Consider the following 24,084-nt stretch of genomic DNA (forward strand, 5'->3'; position numbering starts at 1 on the left):
AATACGTATGAAAAGAAATGTATATAATTAAATGTAACAGAAAAACTAATAAATCAAGTTATTTATATCGTTTATTATTTTAACAATCGAATCCCGGCGTTGATATAGTCCTGTCCTTGAACTCAATCATCCTTTTTACAGAGGGACACAGTGTCGAACACTTGGCAGAGATAAATGGTTCTCCCCTTGTTCAAACCAAGATCAACTTTTGTAGTTGTTCGATTCATGAAATACTGCTTGTACTTAAACAATGAAGAAAATGCTCCATCAAAGATCGATGCACAATGGTTCTTTTCAAGGTGATACTTTTTTTTTTTTAATTTTCTATTTCATTCTGTTTCTTAAAGATTTATATGCCTGAAACTGGGTGACTAAATGTGAAAGAATAATTGGGACTAATAATTAGTTAATGATGAAGATTGAGGACTGAAACTATGTGGGTGCAGTTAGTGCTTTAGTTAAGTAAGATTGTTAATCATAATTTTGTACCCTTTGATATCAGAAATTGTTAGAAACCATGGATGATAGTCCTAAGATTGTTTATTGTGCTTTAGGCAGATTTGATCGATTTTGAACTTTTTGTGTGTCTAAGGAGTGAAGGGTTTAAGGTGCATGAATGGAGTTGGGAGACGATGCCATTTCGTTTATGACAGGTACTTCAGAGACTGAGAACTCTAAAATCAGCTCATGGTGTTCACTGTCTTGTCTGTATTTCGAGCTAAATTAGTAAATTGGCCACTAAATTAGTAAATTCTGCTACGTGTATAACTAAAAAGGTTTGCACCATGTATCTTTATGATCCTTATGGGTTTACTTTAAAAATATCTTTAAATTGTATACCTAATGTTTACCTTTACTTCTATGATCCTTCTGTGTGTGTGTGTGTGTGGAAAAACATAGTATGATTTCATGACTATCATCTTAAGGTTCTTTGGTAGTTGGTACGATTAAAGATCTAATAGACTACTGGTCATTTATTTGTTTTATCTAGCTATTATCTATAACTGATTTCTTACACTTAAAAACCACTTTTAGCATACATAATCTATTTTGAGGTTTATGCATGAGAAAATCTGTATTTTATCAATTGATCTCACTAAGGTATTAGGGAACAATCGAAAATAGGTATTCAGTTACACAACCGTCCTTGATTCAGTTAGAATATATTAATGTGGTGATCATTGAGGATTGAGTTACAATAGTGCGGCAAAAGTTGCTTCGGTTTCATAAATACAAATCAATTTTTTTGCGCACCTTTTGTTATTGAATGTAATTTCTTTTGGAATAATTTGTAGTTGAAGTGGGAGATATACCCAATGGTAAGCTTATTCGGGTTAATGAGGTATAATTAGGCTAACATAATAGGGCTTTGGTCCCAAGGATATTCACAACCTTTACTCTGTGCGAGAGAGATTAAGATGCAGCTTGAGGACAATAAATTCTGTGGAAGATCAAGTACCACAATCCGTAATCATAATTACCATCATGGAATCAGGCACACTTCCGCCCTACAATTATATCGTGTAGACTTGATAATATCACATAAAATTTTGCATTCTCATATAATACTTAAATATAGCCGACTCACCCTATTTCACCTTAACTGGCCCAACCAAATAAAAAGGAAGCCCACCACATCGCTATAGTAAAACCCTAGGATTTGTTAATCCAAGTATTTGACAATATCTCCGCCGCCTGCTTGATTTCATTGTAGCCCCTTCCTCAACAACAAAGAGAGGAAAAATCAATCCTTAATTCGATTGGCACTCAAAATTTGGCGAACGATCATAGTTATCTTTAAGTTTTTGATTTTGACGACAACTTATCACTCCACGGTATAAATCTTTGTCCTACAATGAATTTTTTTTAATATATTATCTTTTTTTAACAGGTCTGTCAAGATGAATTTTCACACCTTTGTCACTGTATGGAAACAATGAATTCATCATTCACTGAAATCCATATTTGATTTGCTTGATTCATACGATCTGCTTGATTCATAAGCTTTTATGGAAATAATTTCATTGTTTTCCAACACATGTATGCTTGGCCACTTCGGATTGATTAAATTTGTGCATACACATGCTATATTGCTATACTTCCGTCATAATAAGATATACATTCTTCGTAATAATTAACTGCCTAAAAACTTAGATTAGATCATTTAATTAATCATTATTTGGTAATACTTGCGATTCTTCTCAGCAACATCTTATACTTGGTTTTTGATATATGCAGAGAATGTTCATTTTGACTTTAAGATATCTTTAGTCTTATCTCATGGTATTTAGACTGTTTTTGTAATTGCAGATGAGTTCCCACAGTCAAATGGAGCAAGCTCTTCAGAATATTCTTTCTAAGATTAAACCTGAGAGAGAAGATTGGGCAGTGAGATTTGACATCATTAATGATGTTCGAGATGCTGTTCAGACGGTGGAAAGTCTCAGAGGTATTAAACGTTTATTGCAAGCAGTAGCTCACTCACATAGTATTTTCATCCTTTATTCCTGAAGAAACAAAACTAATATTCATATTAAGACAATGAGATTGTTCAGGACTGAAGTTTATTCTGGCTGTTTTTTATTGTATTCTATCTGACTCATATTTAACCTTTGTAAGTTATAAAGGGAATGCTAAGTTGGGTCTAGTGTTTAGATATTTCATGATGATTGATATATATTTAATCGTTGCTTAATTGGACAGATTGTACTATTTTTTACATTACAGGTGCAACTGTGGAACCCTTTGGCTCGTTTGTATCTGAACTATTTTCAAAATGGGGAGATCTGGATATATCTGTAGAGATACATACATATTCTCATATCTCACATACAGCAAGAAAGCAGAAGGAAAGTTTGCTGGCAGATTTACTAGGAGCTCTTAGAAGTAAAGGTAATCTTTTTCAAGATTCGGAACTTTACACATACCGTGAACTTGTTGCTATCCCTTGTGACATCTCACAATATGTAGTTAAATAATTAATTTATCATTTCACAGATTCTAGTTTTCCTATTCTTAAATATACTTCAAAAATTTGCTGATATCGCTTCCTGTATTGGACTGTATATATAGGTACTTCAATTTTGGACTGGCATAAAAGTAGTAAATATTTTTTTTAGGAAGTATCATGATGGTTCAATATATTTTGTTATGTTGCATCTAATCCCTTTTTAGTAATTTGCTTAACATGGGGGTAAATTCAGTAAATTATACTGAGTTATCGGCAATTAGCTTGGTGCTTATCTTAACTTGAAAACTATTAATATATTCTCTGCAAAGTTGAAGATGTGACCAACAGAATCACCAGTCTTGATATATATAATGGCAAAAAGAATCACCAGTATTCATATATACAATGGCAAACCTTAATGCCAGTAGAGGTTTGTCATACCAATAGATCAAAGGTAAAGGGCACAAGTTACTTATGTACACATAATTATGAAAAATTTATTTGATCCTAGTATAAAATTGGTACGAGGATTCAGATATTAAGTTATGAAGCGAACTGTGAAATATGTTACTGTTAAAAGTGTACCTGCTTTATTAATTATTAACAAGGAGTGCTTGTAGGTACATGGCGTAAGCTCAGACTTATCAGTAATGCTAGAGTACCCTTCTTGAAGTTGGAGCACCACCTTCAAAGGATCACTTGTGATATCTCTGTTACTAATTTGCTTGGTCAAATGAAGGCCAAGTTGCTTTTCTGGATCACTGGGATTGATGAGCGCTTTCGAGATATAGTTTTGCTGGTATTTCCTCTAGCTAAGATATAGATGCCTGCCTTGGGAATCATATACAACATTTTGACATGTGTCTTGTATGTAGGTCAAGGAATGGGCCATAGCGCTTGATATTAACGAAGCAGAGTCTGGGACTTTGAATTCATATTGTCTAACCTTGATGGTTCTCTTTCATTTCCAGGTAATATGAATACCTTTAAATGTGTTAAATATTGGTATTTTTGGCACTTCACCTGTTTTTTGAACAAAGTGAATAGTTATATCACAGGTTAAAGCCCCTTGTAAGCTCTTCACAGATTAAAAGGGGCACTGTTGTAGCATTATAAGATATCAAGCTCGAAATGAGCTACGTTCATGTAGAAAGGAAATGAACAATGTTGTATAAAATATTTTCTTGCGACATGTATTTGTTAGCCTTTTGTACGGAGTTGCGCCTTCAAAATACTAGTAGATACTTGTGTTTAAATACTTGTAGTCGTAGGGGGTTGGTCGAATTTGTTAGATACTTGTGTTTGTTTAAAATGACTTTAGTCTACATCTGAATTTTGATGTGCTCCCTTCTAACAAACAAATATCTTTTGTTGTTATTTTTTGTCCAGCCACTGCTGGTGATATATGAAATTTCAGAGTTTAATTAAGATTTGAAAGTAGAATTACTACTATCCAGGCTTATTCTCTCATAAATCATGCAGACATGTGTACCTGCAATTCTACCGCCTCTTAAAGAAATCTATCCAGGAGATTTGGCACATGACTTTTCAGGTACCAGTTTTAAGTTTTAAAACATTTGCTCCTAACTTCAGAGTTTACACAACTCATTTGTATGTATAGTCGAATATAAATTGGAAGGCAAAAAGTTGAAAGACAATACATTGGCTTACAGTATAGTGAGAGTGTTAAACAAATTCAAATATAGAAGACTGAAGTTGAGCGAAAACCCTGATTCGGGATTCAAACTGTTCCTAATTTTAAGGTTTGATTGTACATATTACTAAATTCAAGTATTTGAAATTTGGGGATTATCGTTGTTCAATTGCTTTAAGATTAAATTGCATGCTAATCCATTCACAAGTTAAAATGGCTAATGTTTGATCGCTCATTTGCTACATAAGTAAAGAAGAATTAATTATCTTATGAAAAAGTTTTGTTAAAACATATACATATCTTCAAGAAGCTATAGTGATGGTGCAAACTTCTTGCATATCTTGAAGATCACGTGATATTAATCTGTGTGTGCGGTTTAGTACTGTATAACAGTTAAACAAGGTTCTAATTATGATTATCTCTGTAAATTGTACTTTAATTAGAAACCTCTTTCAGAATCCAAAATGATTTGCTCTGCATAATACTTTTTTTCTTTCCATACAGGTGTAAGAGCTGATGCTGAGAGAAAAATCGAAGAAACGTGTGCTGTGAACATAAACAGGTTCAAGTTGGATAGGTCTAGGAGGATAAACCGAAGTTCTTTATTTGGTCTGCTCATTTCTTTCTTTGCAAAGGTATATCCACATTTTTCCACAACTATTTTTAGCCTGCATTTGATTTATTTGCGTAAATCCGGATATTTTGTACGATTAGAACTGGTACTGTTAGCAAAACACCATGATTACAACAATGACCCAGCGAGAAGCACAATTACTTTGCGCATTATAATATGTGTATGTGTGTGTGCAATGAAAGCTCCAGAAACTGAAGTGCGGCAACAAATTTATACATGTTTTTTGACTATCTTTTGCAGTTCTCTGACATTGATGGGAGGGCCTCAGCACAAGGAATTAACCCATACTCTGGATGCTGGGAAGATATCGGGAACAACATGGCTTGGTTGTCCAGGACGTTTGTACTCTATGTATATAATTCCTCTCACTCACTGTTTTTCTGACATTTGCACTCTTATGTGCACGTACTTTACTTTTTCTTTCTCTGTACATTTACACTATGTATGTAATTTCTCCTTCGCCCCTCCCTCCCCTCTCTCTCTCACACACACACACGCATACAGAGAGTGAGAGAGTTACCTGCCGAACTTTTCTACCCCCAGATTTAAAATTTTTCATTTTTTTTATAAATTTATTCTTAGGTTGAGGATCCTTTTGAGCAGCCTGTTAATACTGCAAGGGCTATTACCAACAACCATCTGACAAGAATGGCAGATGCATTTCGAGCTACACACAATATGCTTGCATCAAAAGATCGTAATCAGGCTACCCTCTACGCCACACTAATTAGACGAGACCGACTGCCACCGGAACAGTCACTAGTCAGAAACAAGCCTGGAAACAACCGGAGTCGTCCACAGATAAACCGAGCTTCATCATCATCATCGCAGTCTCAAACTCGAAACAATGGACGTTCCAATAATGAAAATATGAACAGACCTGTGCAGCCTCGTCATCATAATCAAGCACGGCAGTCTCAAACTCGAAACAATGGACGTTCCAATAATGAAAATATGAGCAGACCTGTGCAGCCTCGTCATCATAATCAAGCACAGCAGATTTGGAGGCCCAAATCATCTTGATTAAAGTAAATTTTGTAACAAATTGCAATAGTACTTTTTTTTTCATAGTCATGGTTTGTATTGTTCTGGATTCAACACCACCGAAGTCTGTTAAAATTATTTTCCATAAATCTGGTTTTATTAGGAAGTTGAGAAGCCAGAGTGCAAAGTTTGGGCGAATATGAAGCACTCACTACTTTAACTTATTCTCTAAATACCCTATTCTTTTAATTACAAATTTAGTTTTTCAAGTTAACTTTAGTACTTTACATCAATGATCCCATTATTTTCACTTTTTGATTTGCTGATAATCATATTCTAACTTTCGTTCTATATTTAGAATAAATTATAGTATTTTTAATTTTAGCACGAGATATAGAACATAATCAGAGTGGTGATTAGTATTTTTAGTACCCCATTGTCCTTACCGTAAATCAGTAAAACGAGCCAAAACGTGCCAAAGAGGCTTACAAGGAACTTATGAACTTAACTGGCCAACTAACAAAGACATTGGATAATTTTCATTGGGTGTTCTCTAACAAAACCTTCTGCATAACCATTTCCGACCTCAATAACATTATGGATGCCTGCCGTCTCAGGAAGCTCCATTGGATCGTTAACAAGCAAAGAAATCTTCTTTGAATGCATAGCCTCCATGAATTAAAGCTGAGGCACTGGTAGGACCAAAATCCATAGGATCTGCATCATGATTTTAGATTTCCACTCCTGGAATTGGGGGGCTGTAGGACCAAAACCTGGATCAAAGCTCAAGAGTTCCTCCACACATCTTATAGGCTTCCAGAAAGTGTTGAGCTGGTGACATTTCCCCCCTCCTAGCCTAGCTAAGTAGCAACCTTGTTTCTCTCCGGGTATACATAAACTATGGAGCAAATCCACCTTGGCTCATATATACAGATCATTGAGTAGCAGCATCAGCTACTTCTTCTGGCACACTTAGAGAAAAGTTCTTGAGAATTTTTGAGTCAAACATCATATATCAGAGAAAAAACACAAATAAAATCATTAACCTAGAGGGATTTTTCAGTTTTCCAGCAAAAACTTTCAAAAATTTACCTATTGCTAGAAAGTAGAGCGAAAGTAGACTTGGGAGTTTCTTAAGCTATATTTCCTCTTAGAACATATAGCAAATAAACTCCTACAGGCTACTGTACACATGCTGGACTTTGAAGAAATTGTTCAGATATTAGAACTGAATAATCAACTAATGATACATACAGACTTCCCGGAAAGGAACTGTCGATAGATAAAGACTCTTTCAATTAAGACAAATGATCTTATTGCCAATGTACAGAAGAGAGAAGCCAATGTTTTAATCCATGTTTTGAAGTTCCTGTGGATAATGTTACAAGGCAGGATTGCGAAAAAGCCAACCCACTTCTATTCAAGACCACAAACATACCGCACAACTAGTAGAAAGTAGTCGTTTCCATTCAAATGAATCTTGCGATTGGTTGCAGTATTACCGTCATTTACATATTACTCTAGAAGAAAATATCCCAATGCAAAAATAAAAGACATCTGAGATTCTACGTATTGATTGGTTTTTGGGAGAGCTACATCATTCCTTAAATTGCCATTCCCTACGGCACATGGGGCATTGTGCTTGAGTAGTCTGTGAATTTACCCACTTGAGGATACAGTGAAGATGAAATGCATGATTGCATGCACCCCATACTGCAAAAAGATATATAACATTAGACAAAGCACAATCGGTTACATGGTTCACGAAGCAAATCAGTGTTTCAAACATCCTTAAATGATGCACTAAACAAATATAAGAAATAAAGAAGAAAAAAAATTTGGAAGTTGGAACATAGATCACGAACTCTGATGTTGTATTTGGTTGGGGTGAATGAATGTGAGGAAATAGAAAGAAAAATTATAGTACCATTTTTAGAGTAAATGTTTATAATTTCATTCTCTCTCTCAAGTCCATTCCAAAAAAAATAAAATGGAAAGGAATGCTCTATTCTCCATCTGACTAATTTGTTTTCCAAAAATATCACATGGAAAATTTGCACACAATGTTTTTCTTTCACTCTTATCTCCCAAATCAATTGATCTCCTTTGTTCTTGTTCACAAATTTTCACTCCATTCTCCCTAACCAAGTAGACCATAAGATGTGACTAACGCATACACTACACACGCACATGTTTTTCTTTAAGCGACCAATGAGGCAAGCAAAAGAAAAGCAAACAAAGCAAATGACATACTTAGTGGACAATCATCCCCAGGGAGTTTGCAATCAGGACAACAACCATCAAAAGCCATCCTGCATATTCCACATGTTTCATCTTGAGCATCCCAGGTCCATGAAGCTACAGCATGCCACCTGTTATGATAGGGAGGATTTGAAGTGTTAATGATTATGAATCCTAGGTAGAACTCATTTAACTTTGGTAATTGAGACTAGAAGGGAGAATAACTTACTCTGTTTATTAGTTCGTCGTTATAACATTAAGCTATGGGTCAAGAGAAAACCAAGTGTAAAAAATTAAAAACATGCCACATTACAAAAAAAAGTTACAAGAAGAATCCGACTTTGCTCAAAGAATAATATAGCATACAGTAAATAACAAAACAAGATACCATGTATGCAAAAAAGAAGTATGTTATTCAGCAATAAAAACAAAAAGAAAAAAGAAGAAGAAAGAAAGAGGTATATTATATAGAGTAATACTAACAAAGTATCGTAAACTATCTACAAGAATGTGAATGGAAGATCTCTAGCTAAATGCCTGTCAATTTAGTACCAATAAACATACAATTAGTTGACATAATAATAAGTGTAAATGTCTACAAATTATATCTCCAAATAAAGATTTAATTAGTACGACACGATTATATAAAGCCACGTTGTTGTGAATTGAAAGTTACAATTAGAATCTGACTTCTCTTACAACAATATGGCATCCAATTAGCAGCAACAAAAGATAGCACAAATGCAAAAAGATACTATTAAAGTAAATTGTATTGAATTCTTTACTAAAAGAAAATGGAAACTCAAGGTATTGATTATGAAAGCTTTGGATTAGAGATGGAATACCCCATACTGCAATAACCAGATGTTGTTATAACTACAGTGCTATACCACTGTTTATAAAAATAAGCAGCACTTTTGAACTAAGCTTAAACAAGATTATTTTGTTGAAAACTTAATCACTGAAAAAAACTATATTAAACCTAACAGAAAGTACTCAATAGCCATAATTTAATTTCAGCTTGCAAGAAACAAAAAGAAAAATGGAGATAAAATTATATAGGTTATTAGCTTAAATATACTTCTACTTGGTGATTTGGAATCAGGGATCCTGGCCTAACTTAAAAGAGTGTTAATTGTCTCTCACATAACAATTTAAACGTCTATAAGTGCTAGTGTCCCAATATGTTTAAGTAGGTTTCATATTTCAAGTTAGTGCATAAAGTTATTTAACTTGTTAAGAAGAGATATTTAGCTCATTTCAAGTTTTTATCAAATAAATCTTAGCATCCAAAAGTAAGTTATTACAAGATCACTCTAGAAAGTTTGCCAAAGCTGAGAGCCAAATTTCTCATTCAAATGTTGATTAAAGCAAACACGTCAGTTAGGTTGTGCATATATTGAGCAAAACACAGTAGCTGATTTGTGTGCAAATTTCATATAATAGAAGAGAAAAAAGAAGTTAAGGATACGTAGGATTTTTACTTTCATCCTGTAGTTCCCTGCAAAACATCACAGTACGAGTATTAGTTTCATCACGAATCATGCTTTCACATAATAACAGAAAACCTCCAAATTTAAAAATAAAATTTCTAGACCAAAAAAAGAATATAAAAAAACAACTGAACAGGAGATGACCAATCTCATGGACGCATACACAGAATACGAGCAGATCGCTTAAGCTTTCAAAGTATGTCAATGTGGAAAACAAATATACATGTTAAAGCGGCAAAAATGCATTCATCAAAAGTGGATGATGAGAACATGAAAGTTAGGAGTTCTTAAATTGAGTCTGTTCATGCAAAACAGTCACAAGCACAACAATACTTATACTGCCATATGGATTTTCATATATCATTGTCCTTTCTTGTAATCAAGGGAAATAATTATTTTCAAATAGTATGTAAACACAGAGAGAAGTTATTTGGAATCCCATTTTTTTTGGAGTTCCCGGAGTCCCAATCCTAACCCTCCATTTCATTCTCATCTGACGGTTGTAATTTAATTAGAATTATATAAAATTTAAATAAATAACTACTTTATCTATCCAAATTAAGCGCTCACTCATCTCTTCCACGATTGTAGCGTCAGTTATTTTTTTGCTGAGTTTGTGGGAAGATATTATCCTGCCATTTGTTCTGCAACCTTTTCAATGGTGCGTTATTTCTTTCTCTCTTTGTTCTGCAACGACATTCTCCATCGGACACCCAGTTGTGTACATCTTTTTTGTAAACTGCAGAACATAGCTGTGTCCTGCATAGTTTCATGTTCTTAATTTTGTTTTTTTCCTCTGTTGTTAATATTTGTAGAATACATGTACAAACCGGGTTGGTGATTTGCAGATATTCTGTATGATATATGAGTTGCAGCATACCCTGAAAAGATTCCGCATTGAATGTATAAATTATGAGTTTTTTTAGTAATGCAAAGCCAAGTTGTGTATATCTTATTTGTAAACTGCATAACATAGACCATAGTTATGTCCTGCATAGTTTAATGTTCTATGCTTAGCATTGTGTTCTGTGTTACATCTGATTTGTGTCCTGCATGCTATTTGGCATGATATATGTAATGTCTATGTTGTGCTGCATGATAAAATTTTAATGTGCGTATATATGGTACTGCAATACCTGTAGCTATATAAATTATTTGAATAATATTTCTAGTGTCTGAATGCTGGACAAAAGTTGGATAGAGGGCTATGCACGATTGTTTCGGAGCTTAAGATTAGGGATATTAGAGATTAAAATTTTAAAATATATTACTGCTTGTGTCTTGTAGACCGTAGGATGGAGAGATGATCCAACGGTGTTAAGAGAGGACTCCAAAGACTCTAAGAGTTATGGGTTTCTAAGGAGCCCAACTCTGTAAACACATATTATATTCTTCCACACTTCATGTTAGCATGAACTGATATCATGAATGGGATTATATTAAAGAATAATTACACATATTATAAATAGCACCAAATACCCAGTCGGCCAGTCAGGACCAACAATCTCTATAGCGACACCAACTATCATCAGAACAAAAAATAGGTCCAGAACCAAAGCCTTAAAACTTCTAAGCAAAGATTGGATTTGCTCCCTACTATAATACAATTAATCATTAATATGATTTGATTACCACTTCTGAATAGTGAATAATAATTTCCAAGAAAGTAATCCGTATTTCCAGAATAAAATATCTGTATAATCAAGTAAACGATGACTTTCGAATAAAAAGCAATGGCCAGACACATCAAATATACGGGATCGAATTATACAAATGTAGTAAATCAGAACAACATTTACACTCTTTCGAAAGTAAAAATCATTAAAATGTGGTACTTAAGGATATCAAAAGCCTAGGTTCAGTTTTTTCACTAGATGCAAAGACATTGGGGCCGTTTGGATGAGCTTAAAATAAGTGTTTATTGCTTAAAATAAATAAGTGGAGTAGAAGTTAGAAGCAAGATAATACTTATAAGTGATTAAAGTGTTTGAGAAATAAGTAGAAGACCTGAAACAAAAGCTAGCATTCTTAGCTTTTTATAAGTGCTTCTTGACTTTTTACACAAACAATACGAATAAGTGCTTCTAACTTATAAGCCGAGAAGTCCGGCTTAAAATGGGTTGCCAAACACCCACATTATAACCCGAAGCTATTTGTTTGAAACTGCAAAAATAGGTTTCCTGAATAAAATAGCTATCCACATAAACCAACTATCAAACAGCTTATATGCAGACCTCAATTACATCGATTTTAACAGATAACAGAACAATCGTCATATACAAACACAGTAGAGGAACTAGCAAAGCTAATTAGCCGGAGCTGAACTATAATCAAAAGTCTAAGAGGATATTTGAAATAACTTTTCAAATTTCTAAATCAAAGCTAATTCTCAACTATTTCTACGGAAAATGAAAGATCAAGTGAATAGATAGGAAATGAAATTAACATACGAAGTAGTGAGATGAGAGCAGGAAGTGATCTGCAAAAACCTCCAGGGAGGTGAGGAACAGAGGGGAGTGTATGTATCTGTGTAGTATTCCCCCACTGAAAGTTTTCGCTTTCAAATATTTGAAAGTGTATGTATTTTGAAATCGGGTTAAATAACGTTTTGGTCATTGAACTGACCTCTAACTTTCACTTGGGTCATCGTACTCAAAAAAGCCGTCAGTAAGGTCATTTTACTAATAAAGATATTCAAATAGATCATCAAACACAATAAAAATTTCACCGCCGTTAAGTTCCTTTGACTTTAGACGGACTTCTGTTAAATACCAACACATGTGCTGCCACATCAGCGGTTAACCCGTCCATTATTAAAACCACCCAACTGCTGACCCGACCCAAGCAATAAATCCACCCAATTGGTAACCCGACCGAAGGAATAAAACCCCCAATCTCCCCAGTTCATATCATTTCACTCTCACCCAAATTAACCCCAAATTAACTCATATAAACCCTAATTGCAAGCATGGTGCGGACTCGATCGGGTATTGAGGTTCGTGTTACTCGACCAAACGATGTTGAAGACGAAGTCAGTAAAGGAGGTGGAGCTAATGATGTTGTGAATGTTGAATCGGAGAGTTGCGGTGAAGAATCGAATGGCGAAGATGAGAATCGGGCAACTGGGGATGAAACAACGTAAGTATACATTTCGCTTATCATCTTGTGTTTGAATGTACCTGCTTTTAGTTAGGGTTTTAAATAGTTTGTTTATGTTTTACAAGAATAATCTGTACAATGTGACAGTCTACTATGGAGGCCATTTTGTTCATGTCCCTTAACTTCTCGAGCTCTATCAGTATAGGGTGGATCTGCCCACAAAAAATAATTGCACTTCTTCATGGGATCTCTGTAGTTTTGGCAGCCAAAAAACCTCCTACCTGGGTCTTGAGTAGTTTCTTTCCAAGCTTCTTGAAGGGGTGATACAATGTCACATTTACATTTCATATTACCATATCTATAATCGACACCAGAGGCATTTCTATAGCTTTTACAGGAGTTCAATGAATTGTTAACAGAGGCGTTTGAGGCTGAGGAACTTTTGGATGTAGACATGAACCCTAATTTTGAGGATGAAGATGCAAAGGAGATAGAAGATGAAGGTGAATGGAGACTGGAGAAAAGAAACGGGTGTATTGGTTTTAAATGGGTGGGTGCAAGTGTGCAACGGTCATATGACCTGATTGCCACGTTTCAAACTGCCACATCGATGAAAACAAGCCACATCAGCTGCTGATTCATCTTTCCGTCCATGTTTTAACGTTGCTAACGGGTAGTGACCTGTTTGAAATTTTTTATCAGTATAATCAGTTGACTGACAGCTTTTTGAGTACGATGACCCAAGTGAAAGTTAGAGATCAGTTCAGTGACCAAAACGCCACTTAACCCTTTTGAAATCCACAACTAATTATTCTATTTCACACCGTAGTATTTTACATTTGAAAGTGAAATCCACAACTAATTATTCTATTTCTTTGTAAAATCTAAAAATACTACCGTATGATTTCGCTTTCAAAATATTTTGCTTCTGACTGGTCCGGCCAAAAAATATTAGCCTGTTTTTTTTTTCCGAAACTAAGAAATAATTTTGCTGTTCATTTTTATACTAGGTTTAGAATTAGTTGGGGATTTCACACTTAAATATTAAGTTTATCCAACTTTAATATTTTTATTATAAATTTTAAAAGTAAAAAATAAAAACATAAGATTCATCTCATAAACTACAAATTATTATTATACTTATATTATCTCAGTTAAAGATTTTATGCTCTCATTGACCTATTAGAATAAATAAATTAAGCTTAAAGTATCTCTAAAATTATCATTTGTAGATAATTTGGTTAGCTAAAATATTATATTGTAATAATTAGCTAATTTAGAGATGACGAAAAAGTGTTTTTTTCTAATTCTCTCACTACTACAAATTTAAACTTATGTAATGGTACTTGGACAGTGTTTTTTCTTATATGTTATTCAAGTATATTACTTGTACAATGATTTTACAAAAAACGGTTTATAAGCTATTTTTTACTAATTAAGATCTTAGTTATCGTGGATTGAAGGAGATAATTTATATATGCAATAAGTACAAAATATTAATATAAAATGAGAGAGATGAGGTGAACATTTACCGATAATGAGAATAAATTGAAAAATACTCCCTCTGTCCCATAATAAGAGTCGCTTTGACTTTTGACACGTAATTTGAGGTGTAAAAAAAACATACCTCTACATATTATTTTTCAAATTTTCTTTTTCTGAATAAAAGTTTAACATCTATATTTTTATTCAGAAAAAGAAAATTTGAAAAATAATATGTAGAGCTATGTTTTTTTTACACCTCAAATTACATGTCAAAAGTCAAAGCGACTCTTATTATGGGACAGAGGGAGTATATAGGATTAAAAAATTTATTGCGTTATGCAAGAATCAAGATTATAAGCTTGTATAATTTAAGAGCAAACTCTTAAACTAAAGTATCAAAGAAGCAAGTGATTGATCATGAAATTACACTTACAGTCTTTGCACAGTATTAAATTCCTATATTTATTCATTTCTTTATTTCCCAGTTTTAAAAACAACACATACTACAAGCTTACAACTAACATCTAAGATTATCCCCAGGAGCCACACCAAGCTGACTACAATAATCAGTATAATATCCAACTCGAGCACTGACAGTATCAGGGTTGCCGCCATCACATTCAAGAGCACCATTGATAGCACGGATAGTTGCTCCGAAGCCCTGGCCAGAAGTAATGACAGAGTGCACATTGTTCATCCAGTACCACAGGGCCGTCTTGAAGGACACAACTGGATCTTCAGCCACTATTTCCGGATTGTTGAGGCCATCAAATCCGATACTACTTCCAGCAGGTCCATAGTTGAAGTTCCAGGAGAGCTGAATGGGACCTCGGCCGTAGTAACCCTTGTTAGGTGCACATGGATACTGTGTACTGTTTTCATCACAATAGTCCTTGGAAGGGCCATCTATTTCTTCTATATAGCAGAAATCTGTACACACAAGTTGCGCATGATTAAATGGCAGTTGTTACTGAACATACAAATGATAATAGCATACATTATGTATATACATCAAAAATTTAGGATTTAAAGTGTTCAGCATTTTTTTCCCTCCCATTAAACATAGACTACTAACATACATATGTCAGGACTCAGGAACCAGATTCTAATTAAATTACGTAGATATCATCCCAACTTGTATTTAGATAAATTATCACTTTGCCCTACTCTCAGATAATATTTGAGTTGACTCAATTGGCATCGATTACCTAGAATTTTGAATCATTAGAGTTACATTATTTTTTTAGTTGCATCTGTTTGTTTGTATATTAATCTTTTCTTTGCCATATATTCTCATTTGGGAGGCTGCGATCCTATAAACTCTGCTTGCTTTTCTTAATTTTAATCTTAAGTGCATTTCATTCTCACTAATATGGTTATAATAATACAAGTAGCATGATGATTCCAGTTAAGTTGTCTGTTGTCTGTATTTGAAGATATCAGTATCATATACTCCCTCCGTCCTCAATTTTTTTTTGAGACGGGAGCTCGACACACATTCTAATTCTTTCATAAAATATAGTTTGATAAATTATTTTGATATTTTTTCTGAATAAATATCTACTGTCTAAATTTTTATACGAAAAAGAAAATTTTCAAATTTTTTTTATAATACTATATTTTATATACACCTTATAATGCGTGTCGAGCAATTGAAAAATAGGGGTAAAGAAACGAGAGGTAAGGAGTATTGTTAACAAACATATATATGAACTACTAGAGCACTGAATCGGGGTCCAGATAACAACTAACTATCCATGCAATTATTATAGCTAATTAACTAATCATAATCTGTAATGTATTGTAACTAATTATTGTTTCATCTAGAAAGCAAAACAGGAAAACTTACGTCCAGTTTCATGAGTTGCATGGGCAAAGAAAGCAGCAATCTCGCGCTTCGAATCATCTTCCGTGCCCACCCTCCCAAACTGAGAGTACGACTCCAAAGCTTCCAGAAATTTCGATCTCGAATAAAATCCTTTTCCAGCACAACTCCCTTCAGCTTGATCAATAATTTGGTTAAAAAATGAATCCGTCACGATACTCTCTACCGAAACGCCGTTTTGAGGTGGAGGAGCCGTACAAGGACCGGCTTGACAGCCTGCCCCACAGTAGTCATCGCTTGTGCCACAGTAACCGTAGCGGCTACAACAGAGATCGGCGGCGCAGCCGCAGTTTTGAGCAGCTGTTAGTTCCGGCAGGAGGATTCCAGCCAGAATGATGGTGGCGAAAATGTTCATGGTGATGGTAGAGGAAAGCATTTTGGTAAATGTCTTTGTTGTGAGAAATTTAAGACTGTGGGGAATATATTTATAGTGTACCTAATTGATAAAACAGCGGAAATAGGAAATTAAAAGTTGAAAATTCTTTTAATCTTAATTCTTATGTGTGAAGTCCGTGTACCGCATTTGACTACTCGTTATTGACTTTGGTTTTCTTAAAGATATTTAAATTTTGGATGGTAATTTGGAGCATGTTTGTCTGTATTTTTATTATCGTACAGTAATAAATTAGAAATTGATTTATGTTAGAAATAAGCTATAAATTCACTTACAACCGGAAGTTGATAAGATGTATATTTTCTGAATCAGCTTATTTTACATTTGTGTTTTTCATAAAAAATCAATTTCAACACCGAAATAATACTCTATCTAATTTATTATTATTATTATTATTATTATTATTATTATTATTATAACTCATAGATTGTAATATAAAATTACTCAAACTAACATTTTAGACCGATCACATATCACATTAAGTCACTATTCCAAGCGTTCGGCACGTATTTTAAGATTTATATATATTATAGCCTCATAAATATTTTAACTGCTTACTTCTCAAATTTAGTATTTAAATTTTATTTTAAAAGAATTTAAAAATAAGTTATAAAATTGTATCTTATAGATATTTTGAACTACGTGTCAAGCAAGATAAAATACATAAAAAATGAAAGGCACGAATGGATTAATGCTCTAGTTTATGCATGTTTCGGCCAACTATTCGGTATTTTAGGTCCAATTTCTAGAACAACGAAAACTATCAGAACAAACTCCTTTTATGTCAAAATTACTTTATACGTGAAAAAGCGTTACAGCAATTATATTATAAAGTCTGCAATTCCAAGTTCCTAATGCCTTAATGGGAAGGGAAAGGCAGAGAAAATCCGGTTTGTAATATCAATTTTTAACGATGGCTCCATGTTCGCTTCTGTTTAAATATCGGCGGAAGAATTCATCAAATGATGTAACAAAGGCGTTTACTTTTCTGCAGGTTTGGCCAAGTCTGGTCAAGATGACTGAAGAAACATGTTTGAACGCAAGGATGAACATAAATCAAACTGAATAAAATAGAATAAAAATGATAAATTCAAACTAATTAATTAATAATAAATCGATGAAGTACCATACTTGGTCATGTTTATTTCACGAAATTATGATCCTTTCTTTAAAGTCCTTCCTTGTTAATGTCAAGAATTATAATATTTCAAATCACCAAAATTTATGTTTGTTTACAAGATCAATCACACACAAGATTTATTCTTTTAAATTTCAATATTATATTAACTTATTTTGATGGATAACCTATACCATTGAACTATTATTATCCTTTGAATGAGTTAATCTCATGTTTGTTTCCATAGGATTATAATGAAAACATTATAATCTCTTAATAAATGACTCGCCACTTCTCCAATCGTGCCTCTATTGATCGCTAATTATGTATAATTTATAGATGGTCATGATTGATGGCATATTTTTGGCCTGTAAGAGGCAATTATGTGCCACTTTGTTGGCTGCAATTATGTGCTATTTTGTTGGTTTGTTAATAATTGTTATGTTATATCTTCGGTATATTTTCTTATTCATTAGTGTCTCACCAAAGATCCACCTTTGGTTGAAACTTTATTTAATTTTTTTTTCACTACTTGAATGATACACACATGATGTTAATAATTATTAATTATTGGACATATTATCTTTTATTTTTTAATAATATATATAATCAGTTATAAATGGACTTATATTCTCCATATTTTCTTTGTTTATATTTTCCGGATGCTTGGAAGAAGACGTGATTTTCTTTTCAGACATTAAAGTTTTATTATCTAAATTCTTCGGTCATCTTGCATGTCCGATTGTTAGATGATAAACTTTCTTAAATGAAAGAATTATCACGGTGAATTGCCGCTTCATATTCGATGAGATTTATTCTCATTATCAACAACAAAAAAAAAAGAAAATAAGAAAATAAAAGAAGAGAGTAATTTTTTGAACTAATCCCAAATATGATTTTATCAAATTAACATAAGATTAAAAATATTAAAGAATTATAATCATATCTCTTATTTAATCCCTAGTAGTTTTATAATAAAGAAAAAACATTTAACAATCTAGCTTACAGCAATTAGCTTAAGGCTGATAAGTTAGCAACAAAATGCTAATTCTTTACATATCTCTACTACAATAATACATACATCAACACACAGCATACTGCATCTTGTTTACATGTAAAGCAAAATGACATAAAGCAAAGGAACTGTTATTTTTGTATCTGCAGGCACTCAGTTTTTAAACAATAACTTAATGCAATGAAAGACTGGAGGATTTCCTACAAATTATATACAAACACAACATCAGGATTCAAGATTCTGTTTGTCACCCTCCATTGCATGGTATAGCTGGACATTTGTTCAAAGTAACCATTCTATTAGTCCAGACGTCTCAATAAATATTCAACTTGAACCTCTTTAGTTAATGGCATTATCCACGTTCCATAGAGATCAGCAACCAAGCTTGGTTTAATTTTGTACACAGGCTCAGCATCATCGTCAGTCACCTCTTGAGCATAAGTTCTGGTTTTCATCTCTACTCTCCTAACGATTACATCTTCCACCTCTGGGTACGTTAGCAAGTCCATTAGCTGGGCCTTGTCCTACATAACCAAACACCGAAATATAACTATTAGAAACTGTATAAAACATAGAACCATCTCGTGGGTCATATATTAGCCTAAAATACTTGAGAAAATAGGCAAAAAAATTATTAAAAACTTGGGAGGCAAGTACAGTTGGAAAGGAAACATACTTGTTTTTTAATAGCAGTTTCATAGGCATCTGGCGAGGCTCGGAACTTTGCTTCTGCTACAAATTTACCATAGTGAATTCTCTTTGAGAGTGCCTGCATACAAAGATTCCAGAAAATTTTACCATATTCATCCTGATGTTTATGTTATAAAAGAAAAAGAGATTTAGTGTACAAAGGCTAAACAAAAATGACCAGAAAAGCCTTTTGACTTAATGTCCCAAAGTTTCAGATCTTTTCAGTCCAAATATATGTTGTGTCACCGTACGTCCGTACCCGAGTAAGAGTAACATAGAGTTAAAGGTTAATCCAAAGATCAATCTCCGTCGATTAGCACAAAAATATCAATCTCATGCCCAAGAACCATAAATTTGTATATGTAACGACTAACGAGTGTTATTCAACCAACCAGGAAGTGGAACTCTTCAACAGACCATTGTTTCCACCTGTTTAGCAATTTCCTTGATTCGCCCAGACTCTAACTTTCAGTTTCTACTAATATTTTCTTAAAACTGCCTTTTACTACAGTTCAATACAAATACGCAGTTAATTTTCACACTGCAGATAACCCTAACATGTAATATCATTCAGTATGTCACTATCTTCAACAGTCATAGTTTCAATATTAATAAAAATCAGAGACGCTGAGGTGAAAATTAAGATTCCTTCTTGAGATGTTTATCACTTATTAAAGAGCAATCATGACTAAATGTTCCTTTTGTGCACTTTAAATTGGAAACTTTAATTAAGATGAAAAGTTTTACATATAGATCAGAAGACTGGAAGAGGGGATGGCAACTCCTTTTTTATTTTTAGCTAACTAAAACCTCGCGTAAGCTCATATCTCTCAGGAGACTTAAATTACTGTCCTGTTGCTAAAAGGGTAGAGATTACCATGAGGAACCTTCCTGCTGACCACACCACAAGCTTACATGGAAATGAATGATTATCAAGCACATAAAATCTATTTATTCTTACCTTAACTGACAAACGCAAAGATATGAGAAATATAGGTAATGTGTGATGACAAGCTGATACTTAAACAATGAGAGTCATGATGTTAATTGTAAATATAACTCAAGTATATAGAGATTTAACATAGAAATCCACACAGTACAACATTCACCTGCAAGCAAATTGTGTCACAGACTGCAGTTGCTCCACAGTTTCCATCTTCGCCTTCCTTGACTAATCTTGGAACAAGATTTTTAATATACATATCCCATATCCTATTGTTGATATTTATTGATTCAGCGATGGGATGCAGAACCTACAAACATATCAGAAATATATAAAACAACGCTCAAGATGATGTGATTCAGGAATTTCATCTGAACATTACTGTATCTTTGCATCAAACAATATTTTCAAATAATAAATGAAACACTTGAAGTTAACTTTACAAACATTAAATCCTTCCATGCCACTGAATAAAACCACAAGTTTCCATGCAGATATTGGCAGTCCCTTCAATGGAGGGATTATATCACTCTTTCAAAATTTACATGCCAGATATAATATTAAAGACATGCTATACTGTGAGCATCATTATAAATCTACAATTCATGCTCAGAGATACCCAAACATGTGTTTCTCAGATCATAATTACCAGGAATGTGGCTCATAAAAAACACTTTTCAGGAAAGAGGGTTGCTATTTTTTAGTTAAAATCCAATGCTGAAGCATATAAACTTTGACAAGTCAGTCATTTATAAAGGTAACAATATACATTGGGATACAAAATGATCATCACATCCTGTACCACTATAAGTTTTAAGTAGCATATGAATATAATATATTAAAAAGTTGGAACAGTGTTTCTTGGATGATAGTAAACACAAAATAGACATCTGAAGCCATAATGAAATTCTCAGGTGCTTCAATACAAAGCAAATAGGTATGTTTAGTTGTATGATTCCTGTGAACCTCTTACCTGCGGATACTGCAAAGGTGGCAATATGGGTTCGGGCAAGTGCTCTGGGAAAAAAGGATGCTCATCTGGACTCTTATATCTTCCAGCCTGCATCAATAGTCAACAAGAAGGATTTTTTCCAGATCAGTTTTCTGTTCTTCCTGTATAATTTTAACATCATCGCTTGTAAAAATATACCTGAGCATGTAGCGCTTCAGTTCCTCTAAGCATAAATTCAACAAAAGATCCTTGGAATCCGTCCTTCCAGAAGGCATTTGGATCATATGTGTCTGCATTGTAACAATACTGTGCTCTCTCCACGAGGCTAAATATAATGCTATCTTCTTGTCGTATCAATGAACTTCTTATCCCGTCTAAAGTATAACAGTCGCTCTCATCAATCCTCCTTTTAGCATCCAATCTACAAAGACAGAAAATTAACTTTTAAATAGTTGCTGTAATTTTTAAAGTCAGCTACACAGAGCCTTACACTGAATCACATTCATATACACAACTAACAGCATCCTATATGAAAAGATACAACAAAATGTCCTACTAATTAGTGAAAAAAGGTTCTCACTGCATAAACTGATGAAAAGTCACACATATAACATTAGAACTGTGCACATCCATAGTAAATCAACTTGTGTGCATAACAAATTAACAACCCAGTAGCAATTAATGCATATAATAACTGTACAAATAAGCATAATTCCCTGTTGCGGTCTACTGTGGGATGTTCACAAACTGATTCAACCACTACATATCCATAACAATTTAAAGATAGGAGAATTGGATAAATGATAACACATATTATCATGCCTGGTCTTAAAACTTGAAATTTTCATAAATTCTTTGCTACATGTCACTCAATATTTGTTGTCATCTCTTGCATTTAAGTACTTATAGAGGTCGTGTTTGGCAATCTTTTCTTTTCAAATTTAAGGCCTTTCTTTTAAATGCATATTTTTATAATATTTTTAGATATAAATGTTAAGAAGGTATTTTATATTCGTTATTTAACAAAAAAAAGGGGTCTTATTTCAGAAAAAAGTAAATTCTACATACTTTTCTCCAAAAATAAAGACTTATTTCTGAAAAATAAGTTTAGCCTAGCGGCAACATAATTATATTGAACATAAATGATAAATGAACTGCCAAACACCTTCAAACAGGTAATACTACTCTTTGCATACAAGATTTTTTTTTGAAGTAACAAAATTATATGAATTAAAAGTACCTAAACAACCTTCATAATAAGAAACAGAGAATAAAAACATGCAAATGATCATCAAAATGGCCTAACAAAATTATACTAAACAAACAAAAACAAACACGTAAATAATAAAGTACCCTATGGAAGCAGCAGAAGCATGAACAGGCTGAAAGGAGGAGTTCTTGAAATGCCCTGAATTAAAACATCGAAAGTTGCAATTTTGAAAGCTCTGGCGAGGATTAAATGAATTGGGTTTGGAGATACAGGAATAATTGGTGGAGAAAATGGCAGGAGAGGCAACTCCCAAGAGCTTTGCTTCCATTGTTAAAACTAAGATGAAAAATGAACACAAAGAAGGAGAAGAGAAAGGGGTTTATATACAAGTATGATAAATAAGAAATACTTATTGAACTAAACAAGAGCTGGGATTGGTTTGAGGGAGCAGAGCATATAAAAAAGACAGAGCTTTGGACTTTGAGAGTTGTTGGCAACTTAGGTTTGGTGGATATGTTTTACCAAGTGGTAGGTGTTGACATCACGAGGGGGTAGGTTTGTGATGTGATGCAAAATTTCTGTATAATTTAGTAAATACTATGGTGCGTTTTGTGTAAAAGTATTGTTTCTCTCGCTCATAATTGAGACTTCGTGCTCGATTTCGATCCGATCTGAACATCAATATATTAAATATAATTATTTTAAAAGATATTGATTTAGAAAAGCTCTGATTTGATATAATACATAATATATATTTAATTGATTAAATATATGATTTAGTTTAGCTATATGTGTATAATAATTTATATATCTATTAATATTTTATCAAAAAATGAATATGTTTAATATATACGTATAAAAAAATTGAAAAACGTGAATGACGTGAGGATCAGATTAGAATGAGTGGATGGGAGGATGAGATGAGAATGGGTAGATCGGATAAGAACGGGTGATCAAGTAACTCTAGTCGTGTCCGTAAATCTAATATATCTCCGTTGATCTGATATAAAAAGGAACGGTTATGATTAGAAGTTGTATAAATGCAAAAATATTGACAATGAACATAGAGACGGAGAGAAACTTCGAGAAAAATATAGAAATATATATGTGTGACATTTATTGTTCAACACAGTGATAAAGAGAAACTTCGAGAAAAATATAGAAATATGTGTGACATCTATTATTCACTGGATTGCATAAATTTGAAACATGATAAATTTATTAAATAAAAATTATGATCAGATAAATAATCTATCAATATTTTTACAAATCTTGCAGAATCAGAATACTAAAACATATTAAACTATTTTTAGGGGGACAAGAAGGAAATATTAAAAT

General features: G+C 33.3%; 4 protein-coding genes across 8 annotated transcripts; 1 reads left to right on the forward strand and 3 right to left on the reverse strand.

The window, feature by feature from the left end:
- The first annotated feature begins 100 nt into the window (after positions 1–100).
- LOC108193636 (protein HESO1-like) lies at positions 101–6,509 on the forward strand. 4 transcript variants are annotated; one of them, XM_017360375.2, is made up of 10 exons: positions 101–299; positions 555–653; positions 2,311–2,449; positions 2,728–2,892; positions 3,571–3,749; positions 3,826–3,921; positions 4,433–4,502; positions 5,109–5,239; positions 5,479–5,589; positions 5,821–6,509. In XM_017360375.2, the coding sequence occupies exons 3-10, from the start codon at positions 2,311–2,313 to the stop codon at positions 6,259–6,261; spliced, it is 1,332 nt and encodes a 443-aa protein (XP_017215864.2). In that variant the 5' UTR covers positions 101–299; positions 555–653; the 3' UTR covers positions 6,262–6,509. The 4 variants fall into 4 exon arrangements, with proteins under 4 accessions (XP_017215864.2, XP_017215866.2, XP_017215862.2 ...); XM_017360377.2 differs by having other exon boundaries at positions 593–653; XM_017360373.2 differs by lacking the exon at positions 555–653.
- Positions 6,510–7,514: 1,005 nt separating this feature from the next.
- Positions 7,515–12,506, reverse strand: LOC108194929 (anaphase-promoting complex subunit 11). The gene is made up of 4 exons (XM_064081672.1): positions 12,407–12,506; positions 9,948–9,964; positions 8,476–8,580; positions 7,515–7,935 (listed from the first exon to the last, which is right to left on the reverse strand). The coding sequence occupies exons 3-4, from the start codon at positions 8,531–8,533 to the stop codon at positions 7,820–7,822; spliced, it is 174 nt and encodes a 57-aa protein (XP_063937742.1). The 5' UTR covers positions 8,534–8,580; positions 9,948–9,964; positions 12,407–12,506; the 3' UTR covers positions 7,515–7,819.
- Positions 12,507–14,922: 2,416 nt separating this feature from the next.
- Positions 14,923–16,879, reverse strand: LOC108196653 (endochitinase EP3). Its single transcript, XM_017364043.2, has 2 exons — positions 16,390–16,879; positions 14,923–15,470 (listed from the first exon to the last, which is right to left on the reverse strand). The coding sequence occupies exons 1-2, from the start codon at positions 16,799–16,801 to the stop codon at positions 15,058–15,060; spliced, it is 825 nt and encodes a 274-aa protein (XP_017219532.1). The 5' UTR covers positions 16,802–16,879; the 3' UTR covers positions 14,923–15,057.
- Positions 16,880–18,966: 2,087 nt separating this feature from the next.
- LOC108196652 (chorismate mutase 1, chloroplastic) lies at positions 18,967–23,312 on the reverse strand. Of its 2 annotated transcripts, XM_017364042.2 has the most exons (6): positions 22,890–23,312; positions 21,735–21,957; positions 21,558–21,644; positions 20,751–20,894; positions 19,628–19,720; positions 18,967–19,475 (listed from the first exon to the last, which is right to left on the reverse strand). In XM_017364042.2, exons 1-6 carry the CDS (start codon positions 23,072–23,074, stop codon positions 19,251–19,253), a joined length of 957 nt encoding a protein of 318 aa, XP_017219531.1. In that variant the 5' UTR covers positions 23,075–23,312; the 3' UTR covers positions 18,967–19,250. The 2 variants fall into 2 exon arrangements, with proteins under 2 accessions (XP_017219531.1, XP_063938254.1); XM_064082184.1 differs by lacking the exon at positions 20,751–20,894 and having other exon boundaries at positions 19,062–19,475; positions 22,890–23,224.
- Positions 23,313–24,084: the final 772 nt, after the last annotated feature.

Source organism: Daucus carota, chromosome 7, assembly GCF_001625215.2.
Source record: "Daucus carota subsp. sativus chromosome 7, DH1 v3.0, whole genome shotgun sequence".
NCBI classification, from domain to species: domain Eukaryota; kingdom Viridiplantae; phylum Streptophyta; class Magnoliopsida; order Apiales; family Apiaceae; genus Daucus; species Daucus carota.

Coding starts and splice junctions, on each gene's coding strand:
- LOC108196653 (XM_017364043.2), bottom strand. CDS start 16,801: ATGCTTTCCTCTACCATCACCATGAACATTTTCGCCACCATCATTCTG. Junction 15,471..16,389: donor TGCAACTCATGAAACTGGAC/GTAAGTTTTCCT, acceptor TTGTGTGTACAG/ATTTCTGCTATATAGAAGAA.
- LOC108196652 (XM_017364042.2), bottom strand. CDS start 23,074: ATGGAAGCAAAGCTCTTGGGAGTTGCCTCTCCTGCCATTTTCTCCACC. Junction 21,958..22,889: donor GCTTCTGCTGCTTCCATAGG/GTACTTTATTAT, acceptor CTGTCTTTGTAG/ATTGGATGCTAAAAGGAGGA. Junction 20,895..21,557: donor CACCTTTGCAGTATCCGCAG/GTAAGAGGTTCA, acceptor ATATGTTTGTAG/GTTCTGCATCCCATCGCTGA.
- LOC108194929 (XM_064081672.1), bottom strand. CDS start 8,533: ATGGCTTTTGATGGTTGTTGTCCTGATTGCAAACTCCCTGGGGATGAT. Junction 7,936..8,475: donor TGGGGATGATTGTCCACTAA/GTATGTCATTTG, acceptor ATCTTTTTGCAG/TATGGGGTGCATGCAATCAT.
- LOC108193636 (XM_017360373.2), top strand. Junction 4,503..5,108: donor TTTGGCACATGACTTTTCAG/GTACCAGTTTTA, acceptor CTTTCCATACAG/GTGTAAGAGCTGATGCTGAG. Junction 5,240..5,478: donor TCATTTCTTTCTTTGCAAAG/GTATATCCACAT, acceptor TATCTTTTGCAG/TTCTCTGACATTGATGGGAG.